Here is an 18498-nt window from a genome sequence, read left to right on the forward strand (position 1 = left end):
TTGTGGTTCGTGACTTCGAGCCCCACATCAGGCTCACTGCTGTCAGCTCGTCAGCACAGAGCCCACTTCAGATCCTCTCTGCCCCTCCCTTGCTTGTGCTCTCAAAAACAAATAAATATTTTAAAAAATAATAAAGAGGTGGTTAAAGTTAATGAAGCCATAAGGGTGGACCTCTGAACTGACAGAACTGGTACCCTTATAAGAAAAGAAACAAGACAGCTCTCTCAGGAAAAGTGAAGACACAGCAAGAAGGAGCTATCTGCAACCCAGGAAAAGTCCTCACGAGACCCCAATCATGCTGGCACCCTGATCTTGGACTTCCAGCATCCAGAAACATGAGAAGGTAAACTTCTGTTGTTTAAGCTGCCCAGTCTATGATATTTTGTTACGGCAGCCCTAGCTCAGACAGGTACCAGTATAGCTCTCCTAGTGCCAGTTACTACCAGTTCTTTCAGGGTGAAGTTGACCCTGATTAGCAAAAATAGTAATATATTGACATTTTATTATTCCATTCCCATTCTTGATTTCAGCTTAGACTGGAGTAGCTTTTCAATTGGTTTTTACTTTTTTTAAGTAACAAAACGCTCTGCCCAGCTATCTTGAATCTCATCAAATCAGAAAAATTCTATCAATATAGAAAAAGTCTTTACTGAGATTAAGCAGCCAGAATTACATTACTAGTAATGGAGAGGAAAAGCTGATAAATCACATAGTCAAATTCATGTGTTCATCCTTTTAACTTTTGACTTTATTCCTTGTATCAACAGGTTAAGAAAGCAAAATTCTCTTACATATTGATTTATAGATAATGTTACAAGCAGCACACAAAACATTGTTTCACAGAGTAATATTCAGTGATCCCATTAAATGCAGTTTTAATCCTTATTTTAAACTAAGTGCAATAATTTAATACAATAAGCTGAACGCACACAAAACTTGTATATCCTGAACTACAAAAGTGGTTTCCACAACCATACATGGTTTTAGTCAAGTACACATTTCCACAATGAACAAGTACTAACAAGTATGTTAATAAAACACTATCCTAAATGCTTATCCTGCCATCAGCTTTTTAAGCAATACCTTCCTGTTACTGAAAACATTTATTTTTAGACGCTTTAATCTAACCTGGGAAAATGAGTTCTCTTAAAACTTGACAACTAGTATATTATAAGCTCAAAAGGTTTTAAATCAAAAAAGCCTTCCAATACGGAAGAATTCACATGAAACTTTTAGTTAAAAAAAAGCCAACATTCTTGTTATCTAAAGAAAAGAATATTAAACAACAAATATCTCAAGACAGATAAACATTCCTACAAAAGACTGTATTTTCTTGTATCTTCTCCCTAAAAAAACACAAACCAGTTCACTATCTTTTAATAACCTCCTAGACTACTATAAACACTCCTACAAAAGACTGTATTTTTTTTGTATCTTCTCCCTAAAAAAAAGCAAACCAGCTCACTATCTTTTAATAATCTCTTAGACTACTATAGTCTAAAAACTTTAGAAGACATGAAACACGTCTTAGCTATCATAGTCGAAGGTGCCCTTTAGATTTCATATATTAAACAGCTACAGTATAGCCTACACCTAATGGCACAAATACCTAATACATAAATACTACTTCATCATTTAGACAGTCAAAAGTCAGAAGGAACTGCATGGTTTGCAAGGTACTTCAACTTACATGTGGTCATTAAAACCCAGTAAGTAATTCAAGTATAGTAGTATAATGGCAGACAATTCAAGGCTCAAATATCACTCTAAAATTGAAGACATGAAAAAAAAAAAAATGGAAAACTTTGTGTTCCTCCATCCTTCACCTTCATGGCTAGATATAGAGACCTTACAGTGGAAAATATACAGTTATTATATATGCTTTCCCCAGAAGATAATGAAGCTTCAGAAAGTACAAAAGGTGTCAAGATCCATAGTTTGCCTCATCAAATGCTTTTCTAGCTCGTTTCAATTCTTCATTCATAGTAAGCAAGTCTTTAACCCTAGCAAACTTCCTTGGGTCCTTTCGAATCAAGAAGACGATATCTTCAACTTGTACCCGACCTTGTCTTCCGATTGACATTGCCTTGTGAGTCTATTACAAAGAAATAAATTAATTTTAAAAAATCTAATATTTTACTTTTTATTTGCATTTACTTAATACTGGTGAGTTTGAAGACTTTCTCTTCTATTTATAGCTATTCATTTGTGAATTGTGTTTATATTCATGTCCTTTGTCCACTTGCTACTGTGTTATAGTGATGCTTAATGTCTTATAGACATTTTTTAATACTAATTACATTAAAACTATCAAATTTATTGTTTCTTTTTTTTTTGTTTTTTGGTATACCTAGTCTTTGTCTTCATTTGTATAAAATAATTCTATAATTTCGTTGTAACTGCATATTTCGTTTAAGCTTTGTCTAGTAACGAATAAATAGCGGTGAGTAAAAATAAACAAACAAACAGTGGTGAGTTTTCCCCTTAAATTCAAATAAATCTCATCTCCTATCATATATTCATCCTGTGCAAAAACAAAGGTTCATCATAATATGATTTCTAAGGACTAAAAAAGGGGAAATTAAGTGTTTAATAAGGCATTAAATAAACAAATTTGGGTACATCCAACCAATTGATATTATGAAGCCATTAAAAATATTTATAGAATATTATGCAATGACATGGGGAAAGTGTTCTACTTACGTAAGTGAAAAAGAAGGCTCTAAGACTAAATACACTATATGATTTCAATTTAATAAAGTTTAAAAATATGTGCAAAAAACCAAAAAAGTATTCACCAAAATCTGAGCATTAGTTGTCTAGATGGCAGGATTACAGATTTCTATTTTCTCTCCTGTACTTTTTTATAATTCCTAAATTTAACAAATATTCTTTTTATAAATGGAAAAAAAATTTAATGCATACTCTCTGACAGGAATTTTACTTCTATTATTCTATACTAAGGAAATAATCCATAATACAGGGTAAAAACTCACAAGAACACAAACAAACTCAGTATTCCTATCCCTGTGAATATATCCAAGGAGGAGATGGGAGGAAATTTCATGAATACGATCATATCTATTTAGATCAAAATAATCTACTAACTTATGCAAGAGAGAAATGGTTAAATATATTAGAAAACAATTTAAATGAATTTCATCTAACTACTAAAATAATTGTGATTAGAATGTAGAAAATATATATTATAAAACTCTGAGTAAAAGAAATGTTTACTATGATTACCACTATATGTAAGCACTGTACACATTTTTTTTTTAATGTTTATTTACCTTTGGGAGAGAGAGAGAGACAAAGTACGAACAGGGGATGAACACAGAGAGAGAGGGAGACACAGAATCCCAAGCAGGCTCCAAGCTCTGAGCTGTCAGCACAGAGCCCGAAGCAGGGCTTGAACTTGTGAACTGTGAGATCATGACCTGAGCCGAAGTCGGACACTTAACCGACTGAGCCACCCAGGCGCCCCTTTTTTTAATTTAATTTTTTTTTTTAAGCACTGTATACATTTTTAAAAAAATACTAGAAGGGGAGATCTTACATTAGATAATGGGATTATGGTTAATATTTGTAAATTTTATTCTAGAATCTTATAATTATGTCCTCATAAATAAAATTCAGGAGAAGGTAGAATATTGTGTGTGCACATATACATGAGTGTGTGTTTGTATGTATATATCATATATATATACATATCTTAAATATTTTTTTTAACTTTATTTATTTATTTATTTATTTATTTATTTATTTATTTAGAGACAGTACTCAAGAGCGTGACGAGGGGAGTGGCAAAGAGAATGGGAGGGAGAGAGAGAGAGAATGCCTAGCAGGCTCAAATGTGAACTCCCAAACCATGAAATCATGACCTGAGAGGAAACCAAGAGTCAGATGCTTAACCGACTGAGCCAGGTCATGATCTCCCCGTCCTAAGACAGAGCCCCATGTTTGGCTCCGCGATGAGGCATGGAGCCTGCTTGAGATGCTCCCTCCCTCTCCTTCTGCCCCTGCCCCATGTGCGTGTGTGTGCTCCCCTCCCCCTCTCAAAAATAAAATCTTAAAAAAAAAAATAAGGAGTTTCAAATCTATTACTCAATTAACTAAGACAAATTACAAAAAAAAATTTTACCATTTCAGTGATGAACTCTATGACAAGGTCTTCAAGAATATCCACTGACTCAGTATAAGGATTCTGGTCATCCCCAAACCCATACATCATACATCGCACTGCAAAAGAACAATCATTTTTGTTTACTTGAACAAATTTAACAATTTTACCAATACCTTTTTCAAATTAGAAATGGACCAAATAAGACAAGATACTTGTATAAACATATATTATATATTTGTTGTCTGCAAGTATGGATTTTGGTGTAAAAGACTTTTAACCACAATCTCATAACCAACTGTTCCTACAACTGTTCCTACCTGTCCTTCCCTACTAGGAACTCCTGTTCCCTCCCAGCCACTGAACCCTGATATCAATATTCTTTCCCTAATCTCTATTATCTATTCACCAACAACCCCAGAATACCTGTAACTAGGAAACTCCATGCCAGGGACAGGATGAGTAGCAATGGCTCAGCTCTTACTGGGAGTATTCTATGTGTGTATGGAGTGGGGGGGGGGGGGTGGACAGGAGGGGCAGGCAGGGGGGCATTGGAAAAGAGAAGGCAAAATCCTTTCTGATACTAACATAGGAAAAAGGACATGAAAGAAAGTGCTCTAATTGCTTCTTATAGGAGGAACACGGTAATCAAAAGGAGAAAGCGAACTATGTGGAATCTTGACATTTCATTTCCTAGATCAATGCACTGCTAATAAAGTCCTTTCAGGCTTCAACCGAAAGAACCATAGAAAATGCAAAAGAGAAGAAAAGTCTAATACAGAGTAATAAAAATGGGTGCTAACAGCTAAAACTTACATAGACCTTACTATGTACCAGGGATATAGTTTTAAGCCTTTCACATACATAACTCATTTAAACCTCACAACAATCCTTTGAAGTAGATACTATTATTATCCCTATTCCATATAGATGAGAAAATGGAGGCACTGAGCTAAGTGATTTACCCAAGCTAAGTGATTTTCCACACAGACGTAAGAGATGGAACCTCAGTTTGAATGCAACCGATCTTGCTCCAGAGTCAATATTCCTCCTCTTAACAGTATTACACTTCTTGGTAGTTTAAGGCAGATGGAATCCATGTGGATTCTCATCCTATAGTCTATAAACTCCCAGTTAGTCCATGGATAGGCTCTAAGAAATCCTTGAGGCCTTCTGAAATTAAATGCAAAAATTTTATACACTATTTGTGTGTGCGCATTTTTCTTGAAAGAACAATCTGTTCTTAACAGTTCAGAAAGGGGTATATAAATGTTAAAAAAAAAAAAAGGTCACAGGTTGGAAATGTTTTGTATATGGATCTGAGTGGTGGTCATATGTAAATAAGTAAAATTCATTAAGTTGTTCATTTAAGACTAATACAATTTATTTTAAGTACAGTAAAGAAAAAAAAGGAACTCCTAGGACATTTCTAACGGAACACATGAGGGGCACCTGTGTAGCTCAGTTGGTTAAGTGGCCAACTTCAGCTCAGATCATGATCTTGCAGTTCATGGGTTTGAGTCTCACGTTGGGCTCTGTGCTGTCAGTTCAGAGTCTGGAGCCTGCTTAGGATTCTGTATCTCCCTTTCTCACTGCCCCTCCCCCACTCCTGCTCTGTCTCTCTCTCTCTCTCTCTCTCTCTCTCAAAATTAAATATTTTAAAAAGTTAAAAAAAATAATGAAGAAATGAGTACATTAAGAATAATTTCTATTTAGGAGAAGCAAAAGCTGGTAGAACTGAAAAGAGACTAGAATAGATCAAGCCTAGGGAAGAAAAGAAAGGGGCGACTTGGAAGTTAGCCTGGGACAGAGGTATCCCTAGAGTTTAAACTGGTAAGAGCCTTTATGTCCAGATACAGGGAGTAGAAAACAAGTATTTTTTTTTTCTCCTTTAGATTCTAACAACTTTGCTTTTTTTTTTTTTTTTTTTGAGATAATTTCAGACTTACAGAAGAGTTGCAAAAAATAGTAGAGTTCCCAAATACCCTACATCCACCTTCCCCTTATTTTAACATCTTATATAACCAAAGACATTTATCAAAACTAAGAAATTAACATTGGTACAAATATAGAACTTACTCAGATTGTACCAGTTTTTCAACTGATATCCTTTTTCCATTTCAAGATCCCACGTTATTTAATTACCATGCCTCTTTACTTTTCACTGATCAGTGACAGTTCCTCAGACTTTTCTAGTCTTTTATGACCTTGACACTGTAGAAGACTCCTGGTTAGTTATCTTGTAGTGTTCCCCAATTTGGGTTTGTCTGGTGTTCTTTCATTATTAGGCTGTGGGTACCCATTAGTAGAAAGGATACCATAGAGGTGATGTGCTCTCTTAACTGACTGAGCCACCCAGGAGCCCCTGATATGCAATCTTAATGCATCACGTGATGTTAATATATATTACTGGTGATGTTGACTTTGATCATTTAGCTAACATTTTAGACATTACTTGTCTGCCAGGATTCTCCATTGTAAGCTTACTATTTTTCCTTAAATATTTTGAGTAAGATACTTTGTCATGAACATTTTGATGGGCATAATTCACCAGTATGTATGTAAACTGCACTTGGTTAAAAGGTTTGTAAAGATACAAATACCAGTGAATGCTTTGAAACTTTGTGTTATAGTAGCAAAAATTTTTTAAGAAGAAGATTTAGGAGAACAGATCTTGGCCAGTAACATATCAAGATTCAGGTAAGACCAGAAGGCTGTGAAGATTCCAAATTCTTATCATCACAAAAATAAAGCAATTCAAGTAGAACAAAGGTTTCTGCTAACACTTGACTATGCAAACATCACACTGAGATGCTCTAGTGTGGGAATCCCCTTCTTATGCTGATTAAGAAGCAAAAACACATACAAATGGAGTAAACAGTATCAGAGATGGATTAAACACTGGTCAGCTTTAGGTGAGAAATTGAGATATGGAGGATTTGAGTCATTAAAAATATAAAAATAAAAAGACATACTGCCTGCAGTTTCAAGAGCATTTGGAAATGACTGAGCCTGACCCAGCATAAATAAACCATATATTCATTTGTTAATACTCAGCCATAACTATATGTAAAGGACACAGGTTGGAGAGTGCATTCTCACAGTGCCTTTCATGGGCTGGCTTTGACCATCACTAGACACCGCAGCTCTTCCACTTACTTGCCAAAAAGGGTCAAACCTGTCTATTGAGGGAATACACTAGAGAACCAATCAATACATTATAATTTCCATGCCACTGTAATGCCTTACACTGTTCACCATTTTTCTGTATTTTCCAATGCCTTAGTCCACAGCCCCAACTTAATTCCTACCCTCAGCACCTGTTCCAGGATCCATTATAATTTTTGACTTACAGTCAAAGGAGTCCCTGCTCCTACAATAGTAAAGGACATAAAAAGTAATGGAGGTATGTTCTTAGTCCCTGAGTTGAAACACTGATCACATTTCCTCATTTTAAAAAACTGTGTATTAAAAAAAAATGTGGGGGAACCTAGGTGGCTCAGTTGGTTGAGTGACTGACTCTTGATTTCAGCTCAGGTTGTAGTCAGTCCCAGGGTCATGGGATTGAGCCCCAAGTTGGGCTCCACACTGAGCGTGAAGCATGCTTGAGTTTCTTTCTCTCTCTCTCTCTCTCTCTCTCTCTCTCTCTCTCTCCCCCCAGCATGTGTGTTCTCCCCAGCATGTGCGTTCTTTCTGTCTCTAAAATAAAAATTTTTCAAAATGTGTACACACAAAACCCACCTACCCACATACAAACATATAAATTGGGGTCAGGATCATTACTATCCATGATTCACAAGTTAAACAATCTTACAGGCAAGTCTGAGAATATTGTCCCTACAGGGAAACACATTCAGAACATTAATCTACTTTGAACAAACATGTCCAAAAGTTTTTATCATCTATAATTAAATCATTGTCAAATATTACTTACATTCTTTAGAAAAAAGTCTCTTCCTTTTACCCTGTCCACCTTCTGCACCTCCTCCAATTTCTTCACTTTCTTCCTCAAACTGTAAGTTAAAAATGTATATACAGAAATGTCAAGCACTGCATTTGATTTTTAAGCAATTAACATTAATTTTTTTCCACTTTCAACACTAATTATCATGCCAGAAAGCCTAAAACATGCAGCAAAAAAATCATGAAACCTTAGCATTTCAGGAGCCTTAAAGACTATCCAGTCCAACTTCCCACTCAATGCAGGAATGGCACTCCTACAGTGTCCCTAACAAATAATTTTACTGCCTCTGCTGGAAGCGTTTCAATGACCATACTTTTTTTTTTTTTTTTAAACCAACTGGTTAGCCTATTACTACACAGTTTTACTGTTAAGAGTGAATCGAAGTAAGTAAAACTATCTTTATTTTTTATTAAGCATTGCTTATACAGTGCCAGGAACTTTCTTCAAGTAAGCCTTAACCCCATTTTACGACACGAAAACCAAGGCTCAAAGTTAAGTAACTTGCTCATAGATAATAGAGATTTTGAAACACAAATTCCCTGACTTTCGGTCCATTATTCCCACTACTTTACAGTAAGTATATAGTTTTGTTACTAGTTGAAGTGTTGGTTCATAATGAGAGCTAAAAATAATTAGCTTCGTCCTATGATGATTCTCCAGGCGATTCAAAGAATGTCTGACAAATAGAGACCAAAAGCAAAGGGCAAGGGGCCACCTTCCCACTCTTCACGTCCTGCCCCACACACTAAGAGATGAATCGCGAGGGAAGGGCTAGCACGGCGTGAAGTCCCCGAACTCTCTCCAGTGAATTCGCGAAGGAAAACCTCGAGTGACTCTGAATTCGAGTTCCACTTCTGCACCCCAGGGAGTGAAGAAAGGACTGGGTTGTAACAGTGGTGGTCACTCACGGTAGGATCTTCCTCCTCGTCTGCCATGCCACCAGCCAGCTTACAGGGCTCAGCCGCCTCGCTCCCAGCGGGTTTTACTATATCCGCGGCCTCACTTCCGGTGACGCGCAGGGAGGGGCGGGGCGAGACGGAGCCTAGTCCCGGCCGGCCAGCTGGGGTGGAAAATGCGCGGAGACGAGCTAACAGGGGACCCAAGCCGAGTTTAGGGAGAGAGGGATGAGCTCTAGGCTCTGTGTTCAAGATCACAGATTAATTAAACATTCGCAAAGTAAAGGGGGCGTGTATCTCCTTGTGACCCTGAATTTGCTTCTACATATCGAATCACCTCTTCCTGATTTGGGGCTGTGTAGTTATGCATCGTTGGGGGTCCTAGCAGTCCTTGGGCTGCCCGAAGAGTGTACTTAAACGATTTTAACAACTTTCAGTTACACTATTATTAATTGCCAAGCACTATGCCGGTTGTCGGGTGTGTTTTTCTTCGCTACTAGTTTTTAAGGGGGTGATACTACCCCTTAGACTAAGGATTCAATATTTGTGCAGAGTTTTTTGATCAGAACAGTAATTGGGAAAAACACCGGCGTTAGAAGGCTAAAGGTAGGGATATAAAATGTTATGCAATGCAAGACACGATACCACACAAGGAAAAGTTGTTCCACAATGTTTCTGAATGTCCTGCTAAACATTCATGCAAGTGAAAAATCTAACTATCTGAACCTAGAACCTTTGTTAAAATATAGACACAAAGCATGTCCTATGCTTTTAACTTACATTTAATTTTCTAGGAATGAAACTATGAGATAATAGAAAAAAATATTTATGGGTCTCTACTGCCAGTTTCTGGCACAGAACTCCTAAAACCCTTGCAATTTCCTTGGTGATAAGAGCATAGGAGCATCTTTTGTTCTTATGAGGCAATTTAGGATGGGATCCTAGATGGGGGCTGGTCACCAGAAAGACCAAGCCATGATTAGAAGGTTGGGGTTTTCAGCCCCAGCTCCCATTCTCCAGACGGGGGAGGGAAGCTGGAAATGTAGTTAATAATTGATCATGCCTACATGAGGCATAAAAATCCCAATAGTAGGGGTTTTGGAGAGCTTCCAGGTTGGGGAACATACCCACCTATGAAGAGAATGGCACACCCCCAACTCCACAAGGACAGAGAAGCTCTTCACTTAGGACCCTTCCAGACCTCGCTCTCATCATAGGCTGTTCATCTAAGTAAATGTTTCCATTAGTTCTGTGAGGTGTTCTAGCAAATAAATCCAAGGGGGAGGAAGTCATGGGAACCTCTGATTTATAGCCAAGTTGGACAGAAGGTGGGGACTCTGGCACCTACTACTTGTAATTGGCATCTAAAGTGGGAAGCAGTCTGGTGGAACTGCACCCTTAACTCATGGGATCTAATTGAATTAAATTAGACTTGAATTAAATTGTAGGACACCCAACAGTGTCACAGAATTGTTTGCTGTGGGAAAAAAACCCACATTTAGTGACCAGAAGTGTCAGAAGTGAAGTGTCCTGTGTGAAAGTAAAGAGGAAAGATACACAGGGAGGAATTAACCAGAGTTTTTCCCAAAATAGCAAGTACCATAGAAATGGAGAGGTGTATACTTTGTTTTGTTTGAAACTTACCAAGAGCTGTGAACCATTTCAGGAAATAACATCACCAAAGGCCAAATCACTTGTAATAATTTGAGTAGCCCATACTCACTGGGTGATAATGCTTTTGTAGCTCCCACATTCATTGTGATTCTACATATAGGTCCAAGCATCTGAAACCATTATACCCCCTACTGTAGTCATGCCTGAGCATTCACATATTGAAACACGTATTATAATTCACTGTCTGTATTTTACCTTTATACTACATTAGGGCATTATATATTATTTTTAAATTATTGGGTAGTTAAATACATTTGTTATTTATTGCTGTGTAACAAATTCTTTCCAAACTTAGTGGCTTAAGGCAAACATCTATCACACAGTTTCTGTGGTTCAGGAATCTGGGTGCAGTTTAGTTGGCTCAAGGTCCCTTATATTGCAGTCAGGGTGTTGGCTGGGGCTGCAGTCTCATCTGAAGTATTGATGGGGAAAGATGCACTTCCAAAATCACTCTCATGGTTGTCAGCAGGATTCAGTTCCTTTAGGTTGTTAGACTAAGGGCCTAGTTCTTCATTGGCTATTGCCAGAGGCCTCCCTCAGTTTCCTGCCACATGGTCCTCTCCACACAGCAGCTTACAACATGGCAGCTGGCTTCAATTAGCACAGGTGAGGGAGAGAACCAGGAACATCCAAGACACAGAAGCCACAGTTGTTGTTGTTGTTGTTGTTGTTGTTGTTGTTTTGTAACCTAACCTTGGAAGTGACATCCCATCACTTCTGTCCTATTCTGTTTACTAGAAATCAATAATTGCAGCCCATACACAAAGAGAGGGGATTACATAAGGATGAGTATATTAGAAGGCAGACATCACTGGGGGCTCTCTGAGAGGCTGCCCACCACAGTAGGTTATATTATCTGTGAACGTCATTGCAGAATAATAAAGGAGACATTATAATACTTTTGTTATTTAAGAAAGATTATTGAGTCTGATAGGGTTGAGAACTTCTGTGTTAGGTAGTGATGAAACTCTGGGTTCGAGTATAAAACATTCATAGTGTCAGCAGACAGATAAAATGTGCCAGATGCAGACCAAGAAGTACTATGCAGCAATCAGAAGCAATAGACTAACAACATGGACAGAGCTTAGAAACACAGCACTAAGTTTAAAAAGAAACACAATGAGATCTATAACAATACCATTTATGTAAATTAAATATACATACACACAAAAAATAGGAACAAATGAAAAAGCATAGACATTAAATACATTGAAAGGTTGTGGGGCAATGCACAGATAAACAGCAAGTGAAGGACTTTGGAAGGGCCAATTTCAATACTATGTCATCAACTGCAGAGCATCAATAATTCAGCCTTCAAAACCTGAGATCCAGAATATATAGGGAAGAACATGCAGTTATGAGCAGATCAGAAATAAAGCACAGAAAGTGAAAAGTCCTGGTGTGCTTCCATAAGATGTTTTGGGTGGATTACCAGAGTCAAGTTTGTTAGGTGGGGATGCAGGAAATGAGGCTGGAATGAAGCTGGAGTTAGAGTGTGAAAGGCCTGGAATGTTCTCTTCAGAGACTAAACTTCACACTGCAGAGTTCCTGGGAGGTCTTTAGGCAGAAGAGGCATATGACCTTATCTTTTTTAAAAAGATCACTTTAGCAGGGAGACCTAGGATGAGAGATGATTAAAACCTGAATTACAAAGAAGGAACTTTCAAAGGTAGAATTTGCAGGACTTTGTGTCTGAATGAATCTGAGAGCTGTGGAGAAGTTTACATACAGATAGATGGAATGTGTTCTTAATATAAGTTGGAAAGTAAAATGGGAAAGCAACTGGGGGTGGGGTGGGGAGAATAAAATGAACTCGGTCTAAGAGTCTAGAGATGTCCTATAGACAGGCCTGGAAATCCACAGAGAAATTAGAACCAAAGAAAATGGCACTGGAGACATCAACACAAAGGTGATAGTTTAAAGACTGCACAGGAGGGGCGCCTGGGTGGCTCAGTCAGTTGAGCGACCGACTTCGGCTCAAGTCATGATCTCACGGTCTGTGAGTTTGAGCTCCGCGTCGGGCTCTGTGCTGACAGCTCCGAGCCTGGAGCCTGCTTCTGATTCTGTGTCTCCCTCTCTCTCTGTCCCTCCCCTGCTCATGCTCTGTCTCTGCCTCAGAAATAAATAAATATAGAAAAAAAAATTTAAAAAAAAAAAAAAAGACTGCACAGGAACAAAGTCTAAGAAAGAAGGGAGCCAAAGAGTAGATCCTTAGAAACAGTACATCAGGAAACAGAAAGACAGAAGGAATGGTTCAGGAGGTAGTGTTGAAATAAATCTCTAGGCCCACGATGGAGCCATTCCCGCCCCTGGTGCCATGTCAGCAAACGGAAACTTAAATGCTCTATTTTACCAGAAATGCAGCATATTCCTCAGCCAATCCCCAAATGCCAAGCAAACTCTGGGCCTTCTTACTCCAACCAAGGTTGACTATCAGCCAGCCAATCAGATATTTTAATTTTTCTTTCTTGTTCTTTATTCTTTATCCTATAAAAAGCATTCTTCCCTCCACCCCATTTTACAGTTCTTTGATAGGAGACTGCTTCATTAAGTGTTCAAATCCAAGGCCTTTTACTAAATCTCTTTAATCATCTTTAATAGTAGGAAAAGATAAAAGAAGAATGATGAAATGAAGAATATATTCTGAAAGCCAAAAGAAAAAAATTCGAAAAGAAGCAAGTGGTCAGGAGTGCTCTGTGCCACAGAGATTAAGGGTTTAAGAGATTTATATTTTTTTAATTTTATTTTTTATTTTTTAAAATTTACATCCAAATTAGTAAGCGTTTAAGAAATTTAAAACGACGCCTTGGATTTTACAATTAGGAGGTGGTGGAATAACCTGGACAAAATAGTTTGAGGGCAATAGTGAAGGCAGATGCCAGATTATAAGTGGTTAAGGAATGAGTGTATAGTTGGACAGTGAAGGGTAGAAAAGCAAGGAGAGGAAAATAGCCTTAGAGGGCAGTAGGGTGAAGGAAGGTGGACTTTAAATAAATGACTACCGAATGAGTAAGGCCGTGAACTTGCACCAGACACTTAACTGCTAGGAAATCCAGGTTTTCGTTATGGCAAAGAAATGGAATGAGCTTCTAAAGAAAAGGTTAATGACAAAAGAGATCTGTTCACAAAAGAATGGAGTCCATAGAGAGGCTGACAGCAGTAGCTGACAGAAAGAAGCAGTAGAGCTGAGTTGTGGGAGAAAAATTTGGACAGAAAGGCAGTAGGAGGGGCTATCAGAAATGAGGAAAGCAGAGGCTGGGTGGTGCGCTTGAGGCATGTAGTAGTGATGGGATGGGAGAGGGCAGGCAGGGAGTACCAACTAGACCCCAAATCCAGAAGCAGTGCAGTCCCACACTCACCCCGCCCCCACTCTCACCCCTACACCCCAGAGTACAGACCTCTGCTACTCACTGTTAGGGGCTTTAGGGAAGTAGTGTCATTTTTTTTTTAAGTGGCTTTCAGAACTTCCACAATAATCTTGTGCAATCTTAACCACATGTTTGTTTACTAAAGAACACCTATACTCCTTGGTTCAACTAGCAGGCTCTGGGGTCAGATAAATTGGTTTTAAAATCCTAGCTGTATTACTTACCAGCTATGTCACTTTTGAGACAACTTACTTGACCTCTCAATACATCCCTTCCTTATCTGTGAGATGGAGCTTATAACAGTTACTAACCTTATAAGGTTATTATGAGGCTTGGATGCGTTAACACCCATAAGACGCTTTGAGTTGTACCTGGCAGGTAGTAAACATTCTGTGAGTGTCAGCTGTTTTTGTTCAAGAACCTATCTTTTCAGCAGTATCTTCTATTCTCCTTCATGAACTCTACATTCTAGTTCCACAAAGCCACATTCAATTGTTCACGCAACAAATATTTAACAAGCACCTATAAAATGTGCAGCGCTTGTATGGGACTGTGGATAAAATGAAAAACAATGAAAGTGCACAGTCCCAGGCTCACAAACCTTACAGTGTAGCAGGGGGACATGAACTAAATAGATAGTGTATGCTCTGATAGTTTATGATGGGGGAAGGCAGCCCAAGAAGGTCAGAGATGCCTTCCTTGAGCAAGTGAGGTTTGAGCTGAGACCTGAGGGATGAATGGAGTTAGTCAGTGAAGGAGAAAGGGAAGAATACGCTGTGCCCACAGACTTGTCCTGTGCTTTCCTTTCTCCAGGCCTTTGATCACTGTTCTCCTTTCCCACTAGAATACCTCTTTTTTTATTGAAATGCTACATGCCTTTCCAGCCCAGCTAAAACATCTGCTTCTCCACTAAGCCTTCCCTGGGCTCTCCAGCTGAAAGCACTTTCTCTTTTACACTCCCACAGCACTTAATTTTCATTTTCCTTCTCACTTTCTACTGTATTTTCTGGTTATTTGTACACACAGCTTATCTTGTCTAGTAAATCTTATTAAAAACAGAGTGTTTATCATTCATCTTTGAGCTCCCAACGGCTAGCACATTCCTTAGGCTTAGAAGTCCTGGAACAAATATTTGTAGCATAAATTAATGCCTGTTTGACATCCCTTTTCAAATATGTTGTAATTCAAATGAAGCTATTGTGGCAAGCTGTGCCTTTGGGAATGAACTTACTCTTTGGTTAGACCAGAATGCCATAGTCATGGTCCCAATACTGATTAGTGTTCACCACAGTGACCACAACAACCCTAACAAACAGGCCACTGTTCTTGACTGGCAGGTGTTTGGCAACAACTGCCTGTCTTCTCATGGAGGCTGAAACGAACTGAGGAAGGACTGTCTGAACTGAGTCCCTAGTCAGTGGGGCTCTATTTATTCCTTGCAGTTTGGCTGCAAGAGCCAATGGCCCGGATTTGACCTGATGTGAGGCTATGATGCTTTCCACAGTGACAGAAACACTAATGCTTGGAACAAAACCATCAAAGATTAGCATCAGTGGAAACTATCCTAATTTGAGGCAGTGTGAAGACAAGGGGAAGGGGGCTTTGAAGTCAGATAGACTTGCGTCTGGATCCTAACTGGACATGTGATGTCACCCATGTGCCTTCTTTAAGTCTCAGGTTTCTCATTTTAAAAATATTCTGCAGGAGCTCCTGGGTAGCTCAGTCGTTTGAGTGTCTAACTGGTGATTTCAGGTCAGGTTATGATCCCAGGGTCATGGGATCGAGCCCCACATAAGGCTCCATGCTGAGTGTGGAGACTGTTTAAGATTCTCTCTCTCTCCCTCTCTCCTCTCTCTCTCTCTCTCTCTGCCCCTCTCCCCACTTCGTATTCTCTCTCTTTAAATAAAAAAAAATAAAAAATAAAAATAACCTGCAAAACAGTTGTGAAGATCAAAGATAATGTCTTTACATACATAATGCCTGTGCTTTATTAAATGTGTTTATTCATCTATCATCCCCAATACAGTTTGTTCCCTGAGAGCAGAGACTCCTTTTTGCCTCTATTCCTGCAAAATCTAGCAAAGTGCTCAGCACTTTGTACACACTATGTACACACACAGTACACACATTTTAAACAAATGAACAACAATAACAACAACAACAACAGTAATAACTAGCATTTATGGAGCACCTACTTCATGCTAGCTATTGTTATAAATAGTAATTCATGGGGCGCCTGGGTGGCGCAGTCGGTTAAGCGTCCGACTTCAGTCAGGTCACGATCTCGCGGTCCGTGGGTTCGAGCCCCGCGTCGGGCTCTGGCCTGATGGCTCGGAGCCTGGAGCCTGTTTCCGATTCTGTGTCTCCCTCTCTCTCTGCCCCTCCCCCGTTCATGCTCTGTCTCTCTCTGTCCCAAAAATAAATAAAAAACGTTGAAAAAAAAATTAAAAAAAAATAGTAATTCATTTAATACTTCAACAACCCTAGAAAGGAGCAACCAATACAACCCATTTTAAAGAGAGAAAACAGAATATAATATTTTTAAATATAAAATTCCTAATATAGCAGATTTTTAAACAAAAATCTGGTGAGATTAATTTTATTCAATAAAAAAACATAAAATGCTTTATAAAACCTGGAAAGGAAAAAATGTGGTAGAGAGAGAAGAAAGGACATAAAAGTAAAAGTGGGAAGAAAGAGTAGGAAGAAGAAGAAAGACACATGGAAAAAGAAGAAACAGAAATGTGTAAATTCTGAGCGGTGTAAAAAATAACTACTTAATCAGAGTAAGACATTGTGGTCTATCACTGTCCTTTGAAATAGTAATTAGCCAACTACTCAATTACTCTTCTCTGCCCTTCAACTGTGATTCTTTTGTCCTCAAACTTTATTCCTAAATTCTGCGAGTGACGGGGGAAAAAAGACGTCTTTCAGAGAATGACAAAAAATTGGAGTGGTTTCCATCTAGTACAAAATGAGGAGATAAAGTTATCACCAAAAGAGTAAATGGCATGAGGGGCCCCTGGGTGGCTCAGTCAGTTAAGCATCTGTCTTTGGCTCAGGTCATGATGTCACAGTTCACGAATTCAAGCCCCATGTAGGGCTCTGTGCTGACAACTCAGAGCCTGGAGCCTACTTTGGGTTCTGTGTCTCCCTCTCTCTCTGCCCCTCCCCTGGTTGCACTCTGTCTCTCTGCTTCTCTCTCTCTCTCTCTCAAAATAAATAAACATTAAAATATATATATTAAAAAAAAGAGTAAATGGCATGAGCAAAAACTGTGAAAGCAAAGAGCACATTTGAAGAACACAGAAAAGTTTTTTCACAGTTGAAGCTTAAAGTATACACATAACAGTGGAAAGTGCTGCAAGAAGGCCATGATAACAGCTAAGGAGTTCAACAATATTTACCAGGCGGTGGTTGCTGTTACAAGAAACAACAGTTGTGATTTGGAGCAAAATTTTCCAGTCCTCAGTTCAGAAGACCAGTATTATTGTTTGAGTGTGATACTGGGTGGTCTTAGGCTAAAGCTCACTTTATCTCTAAAATAGGGTAATAAGGCACTTGTGAGGATTAAATAAGATCATACAACAAGGTGTGTTTGGCTTTTGAAATGTCAAAATGTCATACAAATGTACATTTCACTTCTGGAGGATAAAATTGATGCTTAAAGAAGACTGAAATGGTAAAATCACTAACATGATGGCTGCAGGATTGAAAAGGGAACAATCTGAATGACATTCTGAAAAAAGTTAATTGACTCAAAGATAATTTACAAATTTAAACTTTAGTGATTAGGGGAAAAGGCATATTAACCCTAGAAACTGGGAAATTGGTGAGAAGGAATTGCGTTTGGCTTTAAACATTTCAGATTATCAGAAGAACATCTATTAGAAATGTAGGATTGGAGCTTGGATAGGACATCGATTTAAGAACTCTACAAAGACGGGGTGCCTAAGTGGCTCAGTCGATTTAGTGTCTGACTTCGGCTCAGGTCATGATCTCATGGTTTGTGAGTTTGAGCCCTAGGTGTCAAAAAATATATTTAAAAAAAGAACTTTTTGGGGTGCCTGGGTGGCTCAGTTGGTTAAGCATCCGGCTTTGTCTCAGGTCATGACCTCACAGTTTGTCAGTTCAAGCCCCACATCGGGCTCTGTGCTGACAGCTCAGAGCCTGGAGCCTGCTTCAGATTCTCTGTTCTCTTTCTCTCTCTGCCTCTCCCCTGCTCGCACTCTGTCTCTTTCTCAAAAATAATAAATAAACATTAAAAAAATGTTTAAAAGAACTTTTCAAAGAGGTAGCAGTTGAAACCATGAACAGAAAGAATAGGTCGCCAAGTGAGAGTTAATAATGAGAAAAAGAGGGTGCAGGTTTCTTAGGAACATCTATATTTAGGTAGAAGAAGAACCAAAGTAAAGAGAACAATTAGGTGCAGGTCAGTGAGGCTAGCACAGTTCAATAGGATCCAAAAAACAG

The 18498-nt window shown here is 38.6% G+C and overlaps 1 protein-coding gene across 1 annotated transcript; it reads right to left on the bottom strand.

Moving 5' to 3' along the window:
- Positions 1–718: 718 nt before the first annotated feature.
- On the bottom strand, positions 719–9101 carry TAF13 (TATA-box binding protein associated factor 13). The gene is made up of 4 exons (XM_015075188.3): positions 8996–9101; positions 8058–8136; positions 4145–4242; positions 719–2095 (listed from the first exon to the last, which is right to left on the bottom strand). The coding sequence occupies exons 1-4, from the start codon at positions 9020–9022 to the stop codon at positions 1925–1927; spliced, it is 375 nt and encodes a 124-aa protein (XP_014930674.1). The 5' UTR covers positions 9023–9101; the 3' UTR covers positions 719–1924.
- Positions 9102–18498: the final 9397 nt, after the last annotated feature.

Source organism: Acinonyx jubatus, chromosome C1 (genome assembly GCF_027475565.1).
Source record: "Acinonyx jubatus isolate Ajub_Pintada_27869175 chromosome C1, VMU_Ajub_asm_v1.0, whole genome shotgun sequence".
Classification (NCBI taxonomy): Eukaryota; Metazoa; Chordata; class Mammalia; order Carnivora; family Felidae; genus Acinonyx; species Acinonyx jubatus.